General features: G+C 34.6%; 1 protein-coding gene across 1 annotated transcript; it reads right to left on the reverse strand.

The window, feature by feature from the left end:
• Positions 1 to 7200: 7200 nt before the first annotated feature.
• On the reverse strand, positions 7201 to 12684 carry LOC127851092 (mucin-19-like). The gene is made up of 7 exons (XM_052384638.1): positions 12598 to 12684; positions 12168 to 12310; positions 9943 to 10092; positions 9596 to 9745; positions 9052 to 9199; positions 8230 to 8349; positions 7201 to 8115 (listed from the first exon to the last, which is right to left on the reverse strand). The coding sequence occupies exons 1-7, from the start codon at positions 12682 to 12684 to the stop codon at positions 7201 to 7203; spliced, it is 1713 nt and encodes a 570-aa protein (XP_052240598.1).
• Between the last annotated feature and the right edge of the window lie 10875 nt (positions 12685 to 23559).

The following is a 23559-nucleotide window of genomic DNA, read 5'->3' on the forward strand; positions in this document are numbered from 1 at the left end:
TGGAAAAAATGTTTCTAAAAACTTTATTCATAAACTTAATTATTTGTAACAATGTCATAGTGGACTTTAATTGGCCTTGATTTTTCTATTATTATAATGTAATGGTCTTGTAATTTAATGTTACTAGATCTATTTATTTTCCCATAAGAGTAGCCAACAATAGCTGTCCCAAGACTCGACTATTCTTTGTCTATAATTGTCTACATTGTATGTATTAAAAAAAAGATCTAAGGGAGAACACTGCAAAAAAGATCAATCACGACTTATCTCTCCAAAACAGCGCAGCGCCCCTCGTTTTTCGTATACCGTTTTATCAATTCAAGAACGGTTAATGGAAACAGGCACTGTGTTTTAATGTTCATATATTGATTTTTGTTTATTTAAAATTGAAACAAAATATGAGTAGGGAAATAAAATGTGTTTTGTTTTGTTATTAGTAGCCTCTAAACCTATACGTTCGTGCACCTTAAACTTCAAAGGCATATAAGTAAAAATCATTACACAATAACTAAACTTGATATATACTTTATGATTTATCTTTTGTTAAACAAATAGCGAGTGAAATATGTTGGTTTTCAGATAATAATAATGGAATTACGTACCTTTAAACATTTATGTACATCGTAGTCTGCGTCACACGGAATTACCCTATAAGATCGTGCACCGATTTTGATAACGTCATAGCGAGGCCCTGGGATGTGTTTATAATAACCGATATATGTTTTTGTGAACATGTGTTTATTCGAATAAAATAAGTGTTGTTTTACATGAATTTCGTGAATAAACTGTATTGAACAGAATGGTTTAAACAAAACTGGTCTTCATAAAAACGAAATATCAGAGGTCTAGATAAAGTGTATTTACTAACGGAAAATAGCTAAATAAAATTCTATTCACAATAAGGGCATAAAAAGCTGTCATCCCTTCATATGGCAGTTGTTTTGTGACAAAATCCCAAATGGACACAGTGAGAGCATTTATCGCAAAAGGCCCAGGTCACAATCTTAGCTTATGGTCTCGTGTCATCATTTCGGGATTTCAAACTCCTGTGGTCAATGTTTTGATCGTAAAATGTTGTAAGGGTAGTTACCCTTGGAGGCCCATCTCGAATTTGTACTGTGCTAGTTCTTTGCATTACAATACCATTAAAGTAAGCTGTGTATGCACATCCAGCAGTGTTCGTAGTTTCTTTCACCGGCCTTTTGATTATTATACCATGGGTCGATGAAGGATACCCTGTTTTTCCAGTAATTTCCATTGTTTACTTGAAAATGGGCGGGTCCGGGGTCTGCTGCGTTTCATTCCTGTAGTTTTTATACTATATAGGGGTATATTTTTTATTATTTAGCCATAAGATTAGCTTTATGGATAGAATTTCAAACTCATGTGCATTGACAAACATAGCCGTGTCCGTCTGGTGAATGAAATGTGCAGATTTTAAACATTGTTTAGGCTATTTCTATGGGAACGAGCTCAGAAAAACGGGACAATTTATATCGTATTTTGTTTTTTCCTCATGATTGTTGTCTTATCGGCTGTGGAAATTCTCGCTGTACAAAAGTGAACAGTTTTCGGGCAAGTGCGTGCGAATGTTGCTAAGAAGTTTACGTCATAAAAAAAGTACACGAGCTTATAAAGCTGCACGAAAATATAGGAATAGGGGAAACACCAAAAACGATGCAAAGAACTCAACTTTGTTTATGTTCAGGTTATAAGAAAATCGGAATATGAACGTTGATTTTTGTTTTTTGTTGTGTCGAATGCAAAATGAAAATGGAAAAGACGGTATATACACGGACCCGCAAGCTTGACTTAGTAGATGTGTATATTAATGTCACGTTGTCATGATTTAAGAAGTCCACTCTTCACGTATTTAACAACAAATTATTATCAATTGGATTTGGTAGTAGTACACATATTATTATGTAATTATCAATATTAAAAGTGGTGATTGAAAAATAAGTTTGTTTTACTCCTTGACACATTGATTTTAGCATTTTTGGTTAAAGTGCTCTTGATGCACAAAATAATCAGATTCTATATACACAATTATGCAGTGTTGTAATCTTTTTAACTCTCGTCATTTCACTTGATTTGAAACGAATAAATAATTTAATCCTTTTAAGATGCCAAACTGTTGCTGCCGCATTTTCCAGTATAAACTGTTTTAAAGATGTAAAAGCGATTTGTTAATGTTCGTTAAAGAACGAAAAAGTTATAAACATGTTAATATATTATCATAGGTATATGTGGGTCCAAATAAAAATTGCTGTCCAATGGGAGAATCTTGACCCTAAATTTACGGACATACGGATTTTCTTCCATAATTAATGGCTCTTAATTTTCAGAGAGATTATTTTACAATTCAATTTCACCAGAACTTTGCCCTGTTAGGTTTTTCTGATGACACTTCGATCATTCGTATTTACAACCCGATTAAGATCACGTACCCCTGGAAGACGATCGTCTTATGTACACCAGTAAATTATTTACAACGATATACACATCCATTTTCTGTTCTTCAATCCCTTGTAGCCAAGGCTCGCGCTCCCGGCGTTCTAAGCCTCGCAACATAAACTTCTCTGTATTCAACGCTAACCTAGTATTCTCTATATGCTAGTATTATTCTGTCTTCTTTCCGTTTGCATTGTTTAATGAGTATTTAAAATTATAAAAATATAAAGCTCTACTGATCATACTTTTGAAAACAACAACAACAACAACGACAACAACTAACAAGTATCGTGATACTCATATGACAATCGACACCAATCTGGTCGTTAGACTGTCTCCAAATTATAAATTACAATAATCATGTTTGAAATATTTCGCTTATAACATGCACTTCGTGAGGAAGGTTTTGGACGTTTTTAAAGGTTCATTATAGGACATATTGCAAAGGATTTAAGTTTAGAAGCTTTTAATTGGTCCTTTGATTAATTAACGTAAAGTAATGAATGAACATTCTTTAAATAAATTGTTTGAAAGGCGGGTAAACAAAACGAAATGTCCTTACTCACTTAAAACATGGGTAAAATATGTATTTGTTGACCAACGATATGCGGTGACTTCTAATTTTGAATTTTGTTTTATTTTTAGAAAATACATACAAGTGCATTTAATGTTTGGCATAATTTATCATTAAGCACTTTTTAAATCTCAATTAAGTGGCTGAAAGAGCAAGATTTTAATTGATTGTATCGATCGTATAGAATTTATGAAAACCCGATTTTTAGTAGTGTCATTATATAATGCATTTTACGTGTACTTTTTTAAAATAATTATTGTTCCTTCAATATAAATGATTGTACTGAAACTTAAAGACTACCAAAATTTTGCCACTTCCAACTTTGATCAGTGATTATATTCAGTTTTTACACAAGTAAAAATTACACAGTTTTATACGATAGTGCATAATGCACAATTGGAAATAAAATTTAAAAAAACAAGGCCGGTGAGAGCCCACACTTAAATCACTTAAACGTCCGCATCACCCCTTTAAGGGTTAACATAAGAAAAATGCTTACGTTAATTTGTTTATTGGCATGATTATTATAATTGTTAAAATAATTTAGTAAAAATATATGAACGAACGACCGATGTACCTTATATCTAATATTAGTAAAATGGTCATTAACCAAACAGTGATTTTAAACCAGCAATTAATAAACTGAAAAAGTCGGAATGGCAAGACATTTTTAATTTGATACATTGTTTATTCTTTCATATCGACCTGACCACATTGTATTTACTGTATTATTGTAAATTTAAAATATTGTAACTGAATGGTTGAACTGCACCTATATTCGAACGATAGCAATATTCGACCAAAGGGTCAGTTGTTATTTGAATATCTCTTTCATAAGGTCAAAATAAGCGACGAGATGAATAACAATAACAATTAAAGAAAACAACACCTGTATTTTGCTTACTTAATATTGAATTCTCTATTTTCTTTCATCCGACTGACCGGGACTACACCTGCTGGTCGTATTTGTCAAATAATTGTTTGGTCTTAGTCAGTTCATACATGGATGTTATGGTTAGGACTGAAGAAGCTATGATAACTCAGCGCAATAACCCCTCCAGAACCGGATAGCAAACAATCGTGAACAATAAATAAATTTATATAGAAACTAAAATATAAAAAATACTATATCATATTACTATTTGCTCATGAAAAGAACAACAATTAAGTTTCAAAGTTAATGGCCATTTAAAAGTTTAAGTCCACTATTTATGTAATATCTGGCCTGTAGATGAGGTAGTCGAACTGTAGCTGAAGTAGTCGAACGGTAGCTGTAGTGACGGAGTAGTAGTGAGAATGCTATAAGGAAACTTGATTTTTATGTGTTAGCTTATTTGTTTCGAAATATTGTACGAAATATTCTTTTATTTCGAATGTTTATGTTACTTTTAATATTTTGTGACAAAAGGCACGATCAAAAGTCTATCTGAATACTAACACAAATACTGCACAATACTGCAAGGTTATCAGATGAATAACGCCAACATGTTCAAGCGTTACAAGTCTATCTTACGACTGATGGTCATCAATCTAAACCATCACAAGTCTATCTTATGACTGATGGCCATCACTCTAAACCATCACAAATCTATCTTATGACTGATTGTCATCACTCTAAACCATCATAAGTATATCTTATGACTGATGGCCATCACTCTAAACCATCACAAATCTATCTTATGACTGATTGTCATCACTCTAAACCATCACAAGTATATCTTATGACTGATGGCCATCACTCTAAACCATCACAAGTCTATCTTATGACTGATGACAATCACTCTAAACCATCACAAGTCTTTCTTATGACTGATGGCCATCACTCTTAACCATCACAGGTCTATATTATGACTGATGGCCATCAATCTAAACCATCACAAGTCTATCTTATGACTGATGGCCATCACTCTAAGCCATCACAAGTCTATATTATGACTGATGACAATCACTCTAAACCATCACAAGTCTATCTTATGACTGATGGCCATCACTCTAAACCCTCACAGGTATATCTTATGACTGATGGCCATCACTCTAAACCATCACAAGTCTATCTAATGACGGATGGCCATCACTCTAAGCCATCACAAGTCTATCTTATGACTGATGACCATCACTCTAAACCCTCACAAGTATATCTTATGACTGATGGCCATCACTCTAAACCATCACAAGTCTATCTTATGACTGATGGCTATCACTCTAAACCATTACAAGTCTATCTCATGACTGATGACCATCACTCTAAACCATCACAAGTCTATCTTATGACTAATAGCCATCACTCTAAACCATCACAAGTCTATCTTATGACTGATGGCCATCACTCTAAGCCATCACAAGTCTATATTATGACTGATGACAATCACTCTAAACCATCACAAGTCTATCTTATGACTGATGACCATCACTCTAAGCCATCACAAGTCTATCTTATGACTGATGACCATCACTCTAAACCATCACAAGTCTATCTTATGACTGATGGCCATCACTCTTAGCCATCACAAGTATATCTTATGACGGATGACCATCACTCTAAACCATCACAAGTCTATCTTATGACGGACGGCCATCACTCTAAGCCATCACAAGTCTACCTTATGACTGATGGCCATCAATCTAAACCATCAAGAGTCTTTCTGATGGCCATCACTCTAAACCATCACAAGTCTATCTTATAACTGATGACCATCACTCTAAACCATCAAGAGTCTATCTGATGTCTGATTGCCTTCACTCTTCACCATCTAGTATATATGACAAACGCAATCCCGGTTAACCATTGCATATAAGTTCATCGAAATTGTCCGGTGTAAAATTTGATTCACTTTTGCAATATAAAGTTATTATTATGATTGCCACTTAATTAAGCGGAGAAGTTTTGTATAATAAGCAATCACGTGTCTAAAAACATATGTCTCGCAAGAATGAAACTACAGAGGTCAGATATATTTCAAGCGTGTATGGTGTGTTTTTTGTTTTGAACAAACCAAACACGGGATCAATAATAACCCTGAATGAATGATGGTATTGAATGGGCCAGTTCACAATGCGACGAAATGACAGTTATCAATATTTTTCAGAGATATAAATGTTTGCCGAATTAACTGTACATGAATGTTTTAAAATACAGTTTCGTTAATCGTTTAAGCCAAAGTCAATAAAGTACCGAACTTTTTAAAAGACAATCTAGATTGAAGATATGCCAAGTTAGACTAAATTCCAATCAGCTGCTTTTAATATGTTCTTCGAAATGCATGCGGTCCTTTCAGAGCCAGAGACCTCGTTATGTGTGGACCCGGATTGTGGCCCAGCACTTTTTACTTATTAACTTACTAGACTCACGAAAGCTTGGACGAATTTTGAATTATACATGCAATTTCCAGCTATTTCTTTGTTTCAGAAAGATTTTTCAATTTTGGTGTGGTCTTGTGTTGTGGGATAAAACCGGAGTACCCGGAGGTAACCCCACCTGTCCGGTACGGTGACCACCAACCAAACTCAGATTCTGCTGGGATCGGAAATATAACTCGGATCGCCTAAGTGAGAAGCTAGTGTACATGTTCCAATTACTGCGCTAGCCAGACAGCCATAGAGCTGCTTTTTAATGGTATATTAACCATATATATCTAATAAGTATGTTTCAATGTTTAGGAATGCCACAGGATTAAATGCTCTTTTCGGGCATTACTAAAAATATATTAAGTTGGTTAAAAGGTCGAATGAACAAAGATTGGACAAACAACTAACACGAGCTTCTTTTAGAGCATATTTGATATGTACAATGTAACTAAATGGTAGTTATATTTTATGAATGTATGGGGATATTCTTATGCAGAGTTGTCCCGAGTGGTCTAACGGTTAGGCTACCTACGCAACTGGCCGACAATTGTGCAAGAAATTAAGCACAAGCGTGACCCATTACGCGCGAGGTACATGTATGTCATAAAGAGGAAGAAATATACCAACCGAAACACTCTGGAAGTCTGTTTTTCGAGATATATTTAAAAAAACAACACGTTATAAACGTTTTTTTTGCTTGTATTTGTTTCACTGCCTATTGAATGTAAGGCGTATTGTATTGATTGTTTTAGTTTACATTTGTAGTTATTTAACGGTAACTAGTTGTATACAAGTTCAAGTAATCAAAAAGGATTCGCGTCGCTGTTTTATTCGGACATTTGCTCATCGTCATCCGGGATGATTGAGTTCTTAGTTAACTGAAACGGACTTGGGTTTGGACAGCATGGGCATACCGTTTTGAATCGACGGTAATTTCGGTCGCAGCATGCAGCCGAATATACGACCCTTCTACGACAACAATCACATGGAGCAGTGGGTGTTGGAGCAGCGGTTGTGGGAGCAGCGGTTGTGGGAGCAGCAGTTGTGGGAGCAGCGGTTGTTGGACCAGCGGTTGTTGGAGCGGCGGTTGTTGGAGCGGCGGTTGTTGGAGCGGCGGTTGTTGGAGCAGCGGTTGTTGGAGCGGCGGTTGTTGGAGCAGCGGTTGTTGGAGCGGCGGTTGTTGGAGCGGCGGTTGTTGGAGCGGCGGTTGTTGGAGCGGCGGTTGTTGGAGCGGCGGTTGTTGGAACAGCGGTTGTTGGAGCAGCGGTTGTTGGAGCGGCGGTTGTTGGAGCGGCGGTTGTGGGAGCAGCGGTTGTGGGAGCAGCAGTTGTGGGAGCAGCGGTTGTTGGACCAGCGGTTGTTGGAGCGGCGGTTGTTGGAGCGGCGGTTGTTGGAGCAGCGGTTGTTGGGGCGGCGGTTGTTGGAGCGGCGGTTGTTGGAGCAGCGGTTGTTTGGGCGGCGGTTGTTGGAGCGGCGGTTGTTGGAGCGGCGGTTGTTGGAGCGGCGGTTGTTGGAGCGGCGGTTGTTGGAACAGCGGTTGTTGGAGCAGCGGTTGTTGGAGCGGCGGTTGTTGGAGCGGCGGTTGTTGGAGCGGCGGTTGTTGGAGCGGCGGTTGTTGGAGCGGCGGTTGTTGGAGCAGCGGTTGTTGGAGCAGCGGTTGTAGGTGCTGCAGTTGTTGGAGCAGCGGTTGTTACGGAGTTGCAAACATCAAAGTTAGCAACGCATCGTCCTTTAAAGCACATCTGAAAATACAAAAAGGTTTCATTCAGGAGTGGTTTTAAGTCAATTGCACGAAAAGAACAGAAAGAGAAAATAATAAACAAAACATATTGCATAATCATTTTATTAACCCTCACCCGCCCAATACCGCACGGGGTTCCATTCCACACGAATCCGAGTCTGACGCTGCATGCACCGCTTGCATCTCTACACGCAACTTGACCGTAGGCGTAACATCCCGCGTCGCCGCTGATCGTCTGAATACAACCAGAATGACAACGTGAACAAAGAAATCACTGAACTTGTAGGCGCTAATTAAAGTTACTAGTTAAATAAATTATATCATGCAAGCAAACGTTTTTAAATGAGAGGGCACCAGATGCGACTCTAAGATATTTAATATAACATACCTCTAAAATTAGTGTTGATTGGATATTATTGAAGATCATGTCATGAACGACATGAAAATATACAGACACATGTATTTTAGTATAATACAGTTAATGCATGTATACTATTTAGCTGTGGTACGCTGTATATGTTAAGAAAAGATCAGAGCAGAGATCACGAAAGATTCAGAGTGTCTGGAGAAAAGTCCATATATTAAATAAATGTGTGGAAATTTCTTAGTTCAACACAAGTTATTCAGTTATGAAAGCATTGCCTGTTTCTTTGCTGTTTAATGTTAGCACACATGCATGTAATTTTAACATATTTTCACATATTGTGTTTCTGAATCTGGAAGGGCGGTAGGGGGTACAATAAATGCGCAGGGTGCATCATGCCGCTATTTCGCTTTACATCTTAGCTTAAAATCATTCAAGTAACTATAAATCGAAATACAATTGCGTCTCTCGTTAGCCAAAATCTTGTATGTGCACTCGTGCATACAGAGCAAAAAGACGTTTTTGTCATTTAATAAATGCTTTGATTTTTAGTGTAAATATATAAAAACATACTCCGCTGCACACAGTGCTCCCGGCGTAACCAGTTCGCTGCTGACACTGATAGTTTAGACTGTTGTCTCGCTGACCAAGCAGGCCACTGCAAAACGAGGCTCGGAACTGCTCGTCCGTGAAGCCATTTTGGGCGGTGCAGTCGGTTTTACTGTTGACAACATATGTGTTTCAATAATTGATTATGCCAACAGTACATCTATGACAAAAAATCTGGCTGTGCAAAAATAATGCATTTTATATTATATACGAGTTCAAGATAGAATAAAGTAACCCTAAATGATACAGTGTTCAATGCATTGTCTGATTTCTTAATATATTAAAATTCATTTCAACGAGTATTCCAAGAACAACGTCAAATTACATATTAACTACTAAGTCTTAGTGTAACACTATTTTCAAACACTAAAAAGTCGGATAAGAACACATCGCCAATAGCTAACTCGAAGTTTTTTATTTCTCCACATATGGTAATTTCTAGCTCTAAGAGAACTATTAAATTGTATTGCTATCTTTAATCACAAAATGAGTCTTGTTATAACATAACCTGTTTAGATGGGTGATAAATTGGCTTGCGCTGCACGTCGAAAATCTGCTGTAAGTGTCCGCGGTGGTGGAGGAAGGCGAAAACAGGTAGGCTGACATAACGTTCCTGCCGGCCGGACAGTCGGTGGACTGGTCATGTTGAGAACCAAGTCTGTGAATAATACAAGATCAAACAATTATAAATTGCTGAAATAATGCATACATCTTTCAGATCCTTAAATAAAACGTTTTCATTCAATGTGCCTTCTATGTATTTAAGAACTTAACGAATCATATAGCATTACGTTATCATGATGAGTATCAATGTATTGTATTGCACGGTATAAAATATATGTTGTTTAGACTTACGCGTGTCCCAGCTCATGTGACGCCACCCACGCCACGTTGGAGGCGGTGTACTCGTTGATGGAGTACTTGTACTGAGTGTTTACACATACTGTTCCCACGTAGGCGTATCCTAGCAATCCGCTGCTTCCATCGCTGCCAAGGAGATCTAACCTGCAGCCATGAATTTGGTTTGACAAAAATGTAAATAAAATAAAGTTACAGGTATTCAGGGAAATATATAAGAAGTTGCTATAATACTTACCAGAATATTACATGTAAACTGTGTGTGAACCTATTAAAAGAGAATGGACACGAACGCAAATACAAATAGATCATTTCTACTTTTCATAAAGCCACAACAAATCGATTAAATGTTCTTCGGATTTGCCGCACGTAAAAATCTTAAAACAAAATAAACATATTTTTATTTTTTGTCCGCATCAACAGTTTTGCTGCTCACATATTCGTTTAATGTTTTAGTTTAGTTTAGCCCACGTATTTTACGGCATATAGTGTTGTAACGCTTTGCGTTATTAGATTGGTTTATGGTAATAAAATGGTGGCGTTTGTTTGTTGAGTCGTTTCGGCCAAAAGCACACATGGAGATGTAATTTTTCCTCCGATGACAATGAGTCATCGCATCACAGATGATTTAAGTAATTTATTTCTCGCAGTCGCATCTTCAGCAGTATGTAAAATGTTGCCGGTATGCGTCCGTTTTGTAAAAGTCTGTAAAAAAACTTGGTGTTATTGATAAAGTTAAAATATCAAACATTAACATGCAACTGAGTGTTGCCGTTGAACTAGACGAACATATTGTCGAATATACTATAAATTCTACACGCGTGCCCTTTATAAGTTTAAACTGTGACTCCAATGCGTTTAAAGTGTTGATGTTTAAGTCCAAGGTGTACATTTGGCCCCGACAACATGAAGTTAACGTAAGTGTGAAAGAAAAGAAACTTTCTGGAACTCAACAAGTTTACTGTGATTTGATTGGCTATTAATATTAAAATACAAAACTTTTACTCCCCATTGATTTCTTTTTAAATTTTATTTGGAATTTATTGTTTGTTTGTTTTTCTATGCAAAACTTAAACTTCTTATTTCTAATTTGACATCGCTAAACTAACAAAAGTAATCCATCGTACATTGTATAATACCATAACCTATGATAATTAGAAACTTATACAGATTCAAGATATCTTTTATAAGTGATTTTTTTGCCCAAAATTACAGCCTTTAACAGGCTGTTACCCAATTGCAAAAAGTAAAAAAGTATGTTTCCCAATGGCAAAAAGTAACTTTTTCTGTAAAAAAATCTGGCAAAATTTCCCCCTAAAATAAGTAAAAGTTTTGAATGAACTCCATAATTGGTTTATTGAGTTTATCACTCAGCAGTTTAATTCCATTGCACGTAATAATATAAATTTTATGAAGCAAATTAACATGCACTAATAAAGAATTCGTATCCTGTTATTCATAATCATAATAATTAATTTAAATATTTCCCAATTGTTTGGTCTATCGCGATTTTTCCAATCTAAAGGCACAGGCTGTAAAATGTAAAGCGAAAAAAATCACTTCACAAGTTTGATGTTTATTGTACTATTTATTGTTTCATGTTATTTGACTATCATTGACAGAATACTTAGCTTCTAAAATAACTTTGATAATAAACATAACACTGTGTGTACCATGTTAACATTAAGTAATCACTACCTGGTGTGAATAAGCAAAACATCTATTGGGTACTATTTTGTTTAGTTTTTTACAAACATTGGACTAGAGTTAAAACACAGGTATTACAACTAAATGATTCTGTGCTAGTATTTGGATGATATAGTGCATTTATTTGGCAAAATTTATCAATTTACATAGACAATATATGTTTTTTTTTAGTTTTCGCTTTTCGCTCGCCTGAAAATTGCTATGTGCAAACAGCATAAAACCTTAACAGACTGCTCATCAGTATCTTAGGTTTAGATATGAAGCCTTTTAAACTTGAATATAGTAAGAAAGGTTTTTAATTAAATATAATTTTATAAGGGACTACAAATGCGTCAAAATATGTTTCTAAGTGGTCAGGGTTTAAAAATAAATAGAATAAAACAGTATTTATTTTTATTTCGCTCTCCCACTCCATTATTGGGGGCGGGGCTAAAATCCGTAGAACAAATTTTAAATTTCTTGCTACCCAATAGTAAAACTTTCATTGTGTAAACTAAATAAATATAAACACGTACCCAGTAAGAGCCATTGCATGCTCATGTTGCCTGGATGTGAAGCCACTGCTGAAAAACGCTCTCAGATCAGCGTCAAAGGCAGTACCCGATAAAAGAGTAGTGCCACTTTTGTGGTTTGCGGACCAGGCGAAATCAGACCCGTACTGAAATTATGAACATAGTGATATTGATGTAAATAAATTTATGAAACCACGAAAAACGAATATGTTATTACTTGCACTGCACGCAAGGAACTGACTAGTATTTTAACAAACGTTTAAATCGCGTTTACGTAACTTGTGTTTACAAATGTGAGTTGCTATGTTACCGTAAAACAAAATATTCGAGGTTTGTTTGTTACTCAAAGAATTATCTTTATTTTTAGATAGTAAACGAGAATATGATTCGCTTGTGCGGTAGTTACGTTTGCTCCAAATGTATGAATACTTACACTTGGGTAGACGACGGCCGCAGGGTAAACGTAAAGGTCGAGGGCACCGTTAGAGGCCTCTTTAACGGATGCGTAGAAAACATTCATCTGTATTATATTTTTATTTGCGTTATAAACATGCAATGACACAAAAATACAGTTACCAAGTGAATATTATCAAATCGATTATAATTTACAATTATAGTGTTATTGTTGTCCAGCAAGTGATTGAGGCAACCGAAAATATATGTAATATTATTTCAAACATAATATGATAATTGTTGATTAATAAACGAATTTATTAATCTGTTCACATGTATTCTTACATTTGCAAGGCTATTACACTTTGATAAGATTTTCAAAAGTCACAATAAATCAAGTGCCTACCTCGTTTGCCAAAAGGGCCATAAAAATTTCAGCTTCTTCTCGGGCCGCCGCCGTATTTCCGGGATGGCGATCGTAAAATCTAAAATTGGAGCAATTGTGAAGAACAAGTCACGGTGCTCATGCAGTTCAAATGTTTTTTTTTATCTCACCCATAAAACACACTGCGTTGCAATAAACTTTTAATTGTATTTTAGTTAACATTCAATTGAAGATACATAAACATAGTTAAACAACAGCAGCAACACTAAGCAATGTTATATTCGAAGACATACATTTTAGTAGATAATCGATATTACGGACGAAATACGAGTCATAGTATCATTGTTTTGCGTGTATATAATTAATTTTTATAGAAGGCGCTTTAAATGATGATAAAGAATACATCAGAAATCAATCAACCAATATTAATAATCGGACTTCTTCTACGACTCCATAAGAAGAAGTGTTGCAATCGTGTAGACAGAGAAATATCATTTATATCACGCATTTACTTCGTGAGGATAAAATATATAAAATTACGTACTGGTCCATGAATGCGGCATCCAACGCAAATGCCATTTCAACGACCTTAAAACCAGGAGAAGGGAGGATGGAACGACGTCCACGAGCCAGTAAATCTGCTGTATGGTGCGTGGCAACGGAACGCTTTGATCTCTCAACTTAAACAAAAAAGGCATGGTGAAGTCGTTGACTTTTCTATAAACATGTATGAGAGTACACGTGTTTTGACTGACAAGTTCAACTACTTTGAATCCTTGAATAAAGTAAACGTAGCAACACAAATATTACCAATTTTGTTAAAAGCGTGTACCGTTGAGTAATCATTTATGTATTGTACCATCGGGTGGGTAGAAGGTTAACAGTTCTCCTTCCGTGGTAGCGTTTCCGCACTCCGCCTCTTCTACGCCTCCTCCAATGTAACACGCTTCGGTATTGAAGTAAACAAGGCCGCTCTAAAATCGACGGTTTACAGCAATTACATCATAAACATAAAACAAATGTAACCATCTGATGACATAAGAATTAAGCCAAGTAAATTGATTAGGTAGATCTAAAATAAAGTTTTTTTTCTTTTTAAGGTTGATATACTTTATTTCCGATTTTAATACATGTTGTAAACATGTTTGGAAGCCACCGTTAGCAAACTGTTTTGTTCTTTTTTGTAGCGAAATCCTGATGGAGGTATGTATTTAAATGGAATATCGACGAACCGTCGAAATTTTAACTTACGAGATCGCAGTTCAACTGCCAATCATTGCCTTTGGTCGCTTCGCATGCAAAAGATCCATGCCCGTTCTTGTCCGTGTATATGCCGACCTTCTTGGTCTGCAAACAAATACGGTAAATTATAATATTCACCATGATGCTAAGCCTAGCGAGATGTATAAGGTAAAGTCAACAAAAGCACCCACCATGCTAAATTCTAATAATATGATGTTTCGAAAACGAATGATTGCATTTCAAGATGTGTTTTTTTTCAAGGCTTTGCAGCTTTATATTTTCGTTGAAATGGTTTTATAATTAAGGGTTTGCTCGTTTTCTCTCGGACGTGTTTTGTTTTTAAGCAGTACAATTTACCTAATTTACAACTAATATTTTCTTCATTAAATGACATGGTTTGTGTAAAGAGTAAACAATTTATATTTCATTACACAAGTTTAATGTTTAAATTATAATAAACTCACCCGTTGTCTGTTAGATTTACGGGAAACCGTTTCTTTCGTTTCCAAATTCACCTTCCGGTACATTCATCCTTGTGTTCAAAACGAGTTCGAGCGTTGTCACAGGAAATCCTTCAATGTCAATGTCGTAGTCCAGTGTTTCAGGTAGTTTGTTGTCGCGAAACTCCTTTTGTTCACGCGACTTGAAAGAGAACCGCTTTAGTTTAACTGGAACAAAATATTTGGTTTAAGTGCTTTAATAATCCAGATCATTAAGAAAGATACTTATTTAGTACACATTAATGGTTTATTGTTGTACATTTCGCCAGATTGTGTTTTTAATGCAATATTGCTGACAAGACAACGTGATGTTATACCATTTTAAGGAAACTAAAACGAAGCATGTTTTGGTTGTTGGTTGTAAGAACGCCTAATTATTAACACGTATTAGATTTTAACTTCATCGTAGACAATACAAATTTATAGATTTCATTCTATAAAAAACTTCTTGAATAAGTTTTTTAATTTATTATTCTTACATGTATGAATATTTTTAGTGCATCAACTTATATTGTACAATACTTATTTAAACATTGGAATACCATATTGGTATTGCTAACACAATATGACCCGGAAACTTGCTGGCGCATTTTTTGCATAACGCCCCTTGAGTTGATTTAATTTAGTATATTAAATAAATAAGTTAATAGTGATATTATTATAACAGAACATTACCAAACATTGAAGTGTATTAATACAAAGCATTTTGATCATATTTTTCATGAAGGTTTCATTTTCAAAAGGAAATGTGACTACCTTTATTGTTCTGTCTGCTTCCATGGCGACGCGCATAAGTCGTTTGCAGCAAAGTTGTCGCCATCAAGACGACACAAACACTTAGCAGCAGTCTAGTCATGTTACTGTTGTTCTGATGAACCTCGTCTTATTTATATGTTTAATATTAGACTTTGCTCACGAAATCTGAAAGGAATGAACTTAAATATGTTATTCATACTCTTTGTTTGTAAGTAAATGAACTATTATTAATTAAAAGATTGATCATTTTTATCAATCGTATGAGAAATATAAAAAATCTCAAATATGCGCATAGTAGCACGCTTTGTTTATTAAAAATATCCTCAAACTATATGCGTGTTTGAAATAAGATTAGCGTAATCAGACAAGTGATTAATCTAAGTACGTAAATACTCGGGCCCGTGCTGAGGATACATTGCAGCGGACCATTTAAACCTTTCCCTTTCAGAGGCATATTGAAAATGCCTATGTGCAATGTGCATAAAACCAGAACAGCCTGTGAGTAACTCGCAGTCTGTTCAGGTTTAATGCTGTTTCTGCTCATCAATATCTAAGGTTTGGAAATTAAGCTTCTAAAACTTTCATTCTACATGTAGTAAGAACGGTCTTTATATAAATTTACCTTTATTAGGGACTACAAATGTGTCAAAATACGCATCTAAGTGGTAAATGAATAAACATACTGCTGTGATTGAAGCGTTGCACTGCTTTGATAGAAAACGTACAATTTTGAGATTATAATTATACAAAGCTGATATTGAATCGCGGAGATTAAAGCGGTGCACTTATGATAAGAAAGTGGTACAGGTAATTTATTCTAAATAATCGAGTCATGTAGACTTAGTGTTGTACGCTATATAAAAAACATCACAATTTACTCGAATGCATGTTTTACACTTAATACTGTTATTCTGATTTTATCTTTTGGAGATATCGATAGGATTAGCATAAGTGTTCACTGATAAAACCCTGCAAAATGATCAAGTTAGAGACTATGGTACAACATTTTCCTAAAACAGGTAACATACCACTATAAAACGGCCGAAAAAAAGAAGTAGCAAAAACGTTTTGTGTCGAGTTCTGTCATGGTTTGAACATAACATATCATTTTTATTGCTTAAATTAATACAGCTTAGAATGTGTTTTCAGAAAATGTATGGTTATTAGGGTCGCTTTGCGCAATATGTTGGATTAAGTTTCGCCTGAGGTTTTCGCTTGAAGTTTTATAATAATAATACTATCCTACAGTATCTTGTATATTATGACATGCGCTTTTGATAAACGACATATGGGGTGCATACACACTGAGTGAAATACGCTAAACTTCTTTTAACTAGACCGTTAGAAAGTTGAAATCTATCAGATCGTTAATGAATTCATTATACAAACATGTATACATTAGAAAAAGTAGATGAACTTACTTGTTCCTTTGCTGCTCGGCGATTGTTTTGCTTCTGTGTTTTGCCCTGTGAAAAAATACCTTAAATACAATTTATTGACGTCATGCGACCCATAAACGAGTTGATCAACGTGATTTAAGAACAATATAGTTTCTATTCTCAGAGTAAACTTTGCTCAATCACCCTTAACATACCTAACCCAAAAGTTTATAGCACTTATGTCAACAAACACAAAACATTTACTATGACGGCTTGGATACAAATAACACATCGTTTATTGTCGAGCGAGACAATTGTCCCGAAGGGATTTATAAAAATTTGGAAAATGCTGATCAATAAAACAACAATCGTCTGCCAGAGGTCAGCGTTCTATTTTAGCCGTTATGTTGTTGTTGTTGACTTCAGATAACAGAATAAATAATAGATAAAAACAAGTTAATTGCATTATGATGTATACACATATATACTATAATTCAACAATTCGTAAAAATTGTATGTAACTAAGATACAAATATATACAGGTACGCTGCATAATAACTGCTATTTTTTTCATTCCGTGGTGTAAGGAGGGGCGAACAAAAATTGTGCACCTTTTAAATTGCTTAAAAAATAAAAGTCTTCGAATTGGAAATTGCATAATTGTGAGGCATAGTCCGCCTGACTAAACTTTGACAAATTGGCTTTTGCCAGGCATGCTAATTTACAAACATGTCTATGTATTACTAAGCATTTCGTCAAAGAAACTTTAGAAAGTGTATTTCTGAAAATACAATTAAAATAGTTTGATTAAAGACGTTTACTTAGAATTTCGAGAAAAGTTATTTTCCCCACGGAAATGTGTTCATCCTCGAATATCAAAGGTTCTTGGACAGGACTTTTCTTGGTTATATCTTATTGAAGTATCAACACATATTTTATTTAAATTTATATTGATCAGGTATTATAAAAATCACAGAACAATTAAGATCCATAGATAAAGTTTATACTGTTACTTGACCATGATATTTCGCCCTGATATATAGTACAGAATGTTCGTCTTCATTAGAGATTTCCTGTTTTGTTCTAAACACATATAACAATAATTTGAATGTGCAACAGGACCAATTCAATCCATATGCAAGATTAATTGGTACGTAGGTTATGTTCATACTTGAATTAATGATGACTGGTTTGGAATGTTTAGACATTTGAAGTTACTCAACCAATATGCGCTGATAATTCAAACGGTTATCTCATTTAGATAATAACAAAGATATAAGATTTTTATCAGAAATATTTGCTCGATTACATGTATTTGTATTGCTCGGTCATCGTGGCGGACAATTACCCGCTTAAGAATGCTGTCGACTCGATTGTGTAATCTTGGTTATAAAAAGTGGAGCAAATATACGTACGCTGTGTGTGGGTGTTGAAATAGTTAACACCGTTTCTTGATGTTGTTTTTTTACAGTTGTTTTGTTAAATAGGTACACGTTTTTTCCTTTACATGTATCACTGTTCAACACAGTTTAATTTTTCAAAGAGAATATTCGGCAAATTAATTATTTTTAAACACGGTTTATACCAATTACTTAGAATCAGTATTATATCGCCCAATTAGTGCAAAAAGGTACCACGTACCTTCTTATTTCAATGTCACGTGGTACCTTTTGGCACCAATGGGGCGATATGCGTCATAGCTAGAAAAAACAACAACACAACATGATTAAAAATAATTTAAACTAACAAAAAAACTTTTAAAGTTTCAATTTTTGCATGTATTGTGTTGGTAAATAAATGCATGCGTTAAGCCATATTTGTTTTTTTTAATACACATGTTTTTGGAATTGGGAGATAAATCGATGAGGATTGTGAACAATTAAGCTCAGGTAATCATGCACTGATAATTTAAATCTAGATATCGTTGGGAAGGCAGATATACACGTACATAAATCTAGATATCGTTGGGAAGCCAGATATACACGTACATAAATCTAGATATCGTTGGGAAGGCAGATATACACTTACATAAATCAAGATATCGTTGGGAAGGCAGATATACACGAACATAAATCTAGATATCGTTGGGAAGGCAGATATACACGTACATAAATCTAGATATCGTTAGGAAGGCAGATATACACTTACATAAATCTTGATATCGTTGGGAAGGCAGATATACAATTACATAAATCTAGATATCGTTGGGAAGGCAGATATACACGTACATAAATCTAGATATCGTTGGGAAGGCAGATATACACGTACATAAATCTAGATATCGTTGGGAAGGCAGTTATACACGTACATAAATCCTTAAACATAACGTTAGAAGGGTAATTTTGGTATGGAAACAACAGAACCGAAACACACATAAACGCCCCCCAAAACGAAGCGGTGGAAAAAACATTAATTTTGTGAAGAATTAAATCTTTGAAAGCTGTCATATTGACCTGTAAGATAAATCCTAAGAAATAATTACAACGGATAGCCATAGAAAGCAAATATACCAAGGAAATTAAGACGGCATATGTCTGCTGTTTACCGCAATCACATTTGTCGGGAAAGATAAATGTAGACGATACTTTTGGACTCACTCTTGCTCACTTACTTCTACTAAAATGAGACAAAGCTGACAGTGGGTTTGTGATTTTAACACACATATCGAAGACGCAGATACTTTCATTTCAGGAACTGACTCTCTAGTCTATATGGAAGTAATTTACTATATCAAAAATTTATATTGTGAACCTTTCATATGCTTTCTATTAAGTGAAACTTGTGTATTATTATCGGAAGAAACACTAGCGTTCAACGCGTGGATGTGAGGTAGTCGACTACTGTTCAATGCCATACGAACAGTGACACAGATTGTGGAATTTTCAAGTTAAGCATCCATATCCTTAAAAATCCGAAAAAATAACAGCCGAAATGAATATGTTTTTCCGAACCATTTACTCCTGAAACGGAATATCAGTCTTACTACAGCATTGAAACATAACGATTATATTAGTGTTTGGTGTGAACAAAAATACAAATCTGTGTTGTAAGTTGATAAACTCGTATTTTTTTATTGCATTAATGCGCATTATGTTCGGTAGCTGGGGTATTTCGATAGTTTTACTCTTGTAAAATCGGCACTAAACGTTCGGTCAGATCGAAGCCGACCTAGCATTTCTACGAGTTCGAGAGGTATTTTTCTTGTAGTTATGTTGGCAAGAAGCCGTTTTTGGTCATTTTTTCGTCACGAGACAACCTTTCCCAACAAAATGGTACATAGTTTACGAAAAAAGCGACCGCCATTTAAGCACTGTAATGGTTTAAAAATGTGGATGTAGGTGATTTTCCTGTGTCAAGAGATACCTACCTTGTATATATATATATATATATATTATATATATATTATATATATATAATATAGTATATACTATATATATATATCTATGATATATCTATAGAGATAATATATTATTATATCAGATTTTTGTGTGTGGTCAAAATGACTTTGCCACGCGCCAATACCTGTGAAACAGCCTATAAGGCACATTTATATTCATGAAATATCGATATGCGATAGTACTGAACACAGTCCACGAGGCGTTGCTTAAGTGACCTTTTCACAGATTTTAGCATGTATTGGAATTTTTCTGTTACTGGTTTATATTGATATATGTAAACATTGGATCTAAACTCTCCCGTAAAAACAAAACAAAATTACAATTAGGACGTACCGCGCAGTTTAGTTTTACGCAAATTTGTTTTGACTGTAACACCGGGTTGCGCAATAAGTGTATGCTTTTTTGGATATTCGAAATCAAAACGGGATGCATATTCAATAAGGGAATGATACTAAGAAATAAAGTATTATGAAGTTTAAGAAAATTGATAAACAATTTGCAGCCCCTTAATAACACAGTAAAGATCGACCATCATTCCTGCGACTACACAACACCTTTTTTTATCGCGTGTTTGTAACAACAATCAAGAATCTCATTTTGGAAAACAGACAATACTTACTTATAACTGAAAAGGTTTGTGATGCATGTACGACTTGTTTAAAAAACGGATAGCTTTCCTTCAAATTAAGCAATTTGTCATTGAATCATCAATATTTAAAGCATGCCATCAAAGTATATGTGTTAATATAAAAATATAATCAAAATCGTTATGTGCATTTCATGTTATGCTTAAAAATAAATCGGAACACTTTAATTTCTCTAACAACGGATTAACTATCAACTTTTACGTAATGTTGTTAGATAATTTACTACATAGAATATCTGATGAATTAAAATTATTCATCCACGACGCTCTGATACTTCTGAACGTGTGCGGATGTTGGTGCATCTTTCCGCACGTGTAAATAATACTTGCATTTTTTCGCTTGATTTATTTCTCTCTGACCATATGTAATTCGAAACAAACTAGCATTGTGATTATTTTGGTAAGCGATTAATTAAAAAAAAAACACATTGATGTACACTATCGCATTTACAGGCTGGTCAATCGTTAAGCAAAGTATTTGAACGTACGTCGGTACCCGCACCTGCACCCATTTATAATACACACATAACGTCATATTACACGAATGCAATGCAATCTTAATCTTTCTACCTAATATAGTGAAATCCTTTTTTTATTTTTGTGACAGGCTGAACTACTTAAGACAAGACATGGGATCACGTGTAGCATAGGGGACTTTGATGAGGTATGTATTCTGGAATGGGAAAACAACAGCCTTTAAAATACAAGTATATAATGGATTCTCAATAAGATATATTCGTCTACTATTTGACAGAACAATGACCCGCATTATATTGAGCAAACAGGATCGGATATATATTTATTTAGTGCATTTTCAATCGTGATGTGTTGGAACTTAGCCTTTATTGTTTGACCCTGAGTTTTTTTTAATTTGAATAGTGAACAAAAGAGCCTGTTGACTTAGTAAATATCCAGCTCTAAAGGCGGAGGGATATAGAATTGGCCTTGTTCGTCCGTACGTCAGTTCGTCCGCCCGACTGTCACAAACAAATGTTGCGGGGGATATCAATTCAACAAATTTGCTTGTTTACATGTTTTCTTATTTCTTTTTGATAACCCAGGAGCCATTTGGGTAAATTGGAATGAAATCTGAATGCGGGAAGGTATTACAAGTTGAAAGTAAGAAATTATAATATTTTTTAATTTTCCGATTAGCTTTGTTGATATCCATTTGATGTTTTATGGTATTAAATAAAATTGATATCATAATTAAAACGGACACAGAGAATTACAACTATTTTTCAACAGTTTTTTTCACGTGTGTGCTTAGTTTTTTGCTTTAAGAAGGCATATTTGCGAGGTGAACTCATACTTTAACATAGTCGTTTAATTCAAAGCTAAATAAAAAAAATAAGAACAGCCCGTCACCACCTCGATTTTTATTTTATTTAATATCAGCAAAAGATATATCTATCAAACATTATGCTTTATGTAATAACAAATAATACAAACTACCTCGTACGTTCTTAAAATGTATTCTGTACTATAAAATATGCTGAACAAAATCATGATTTCAGTATTATTACATAACAGCGGCGTATCAACAACTAATAGATTATTATAATTAAAAAAAATTATTATAGATAACGAAGTTTATGGGTAGTGAATCATTGGCTTTACATATACGCCATAATTGCCTTCTGCAGTATCTCTATTCACATGCAAACTTGTTTGTAGTAGTAAACGTTTCCTAAAAATGGCAACACTGTGGTGGATTAGATTTTTAACGCACACGAACTGTAAGATAAAATTGTATTTCATAAATATTTGTCTAATATTCCAATAATATGGTACTAGGCGGTTTATATACAATCAATTCATAAAATGATATGCCGTGGAATTGGTGAAGTCATATCAAGAAATCACAATTAATACCCGTAAAGCGTATACGTATTGATTTTAATTGAATACTTAATTAACCTAATTACTGATCTCGTTACACATCTTTTGTATTTGTAATTGTCATTATATTCAAATCTGCATTTGCATACAACAATGAATTGGTAAAATCATGTCCAGAATTAAAAAAAAAAAAGTGGTATGCCCCTTTAAATGTATTCAATTATCTTGTTTTTTGTTTGGTTTCAATATAAACTTAAATTTGTTTGATCTTGCCACACATAATTTGGGTTTTCACCTTAAATTAAAATCTACTTTTGCATTGGTATACATAAAAACATTGATCAAGAACTATCATGAATTACAAGTTATACTGTCGATATGCCCCTTTAAATGTTTTGTATACGTCCTTTTTTAAGTTGGGCGCTGTATTTACCTTATATTACTGATCTTGTTACAAATAGCTTGTGTTTTCATTTACATTTCAATCTACATTTTCATTGGCCAACAGCAATACATGTACTAGTATGTGTTTTAACGCACCATGTACATGGTTTTCACTGTGTTTTTAAATTGTATTTAATACATGCATTAAAACTGCATTTGTGAACAAACGACCCCGGTGACCTATTGTTTTTTTAATATTTGTATTAAGTTTATAAACTCATTAAACATTAGGTAAATTTGGAAAAAAAATCTAGGTGGAAGAAGGCATGCACAAATTTAGTTCTGGCTACCATAACTTTAAATGTCGTTTATGATTTTGACTGGCGCGACTTATAGTTATGGCCAAAACCCATGAGGAAAGTCAACCAGAAACCCGAAAAGTTGACAATAAACAAAGACCGGTCCAAACA

This window comes from Dreissena polymorpha, chromosome 1 (assembly GCF_020536995.1).
Source record: "Dreissena polymorpha isolate Duluth1 chromosome 1, UMN_Dpol_1.0, whole genome shotgun sequence".
Lineage (NCBI taxonomy): Eukaryota > Metazoa > Mollusca > Bivalvia > Myida > Dreissenidae > Dreissena > Dreissena polymorpha.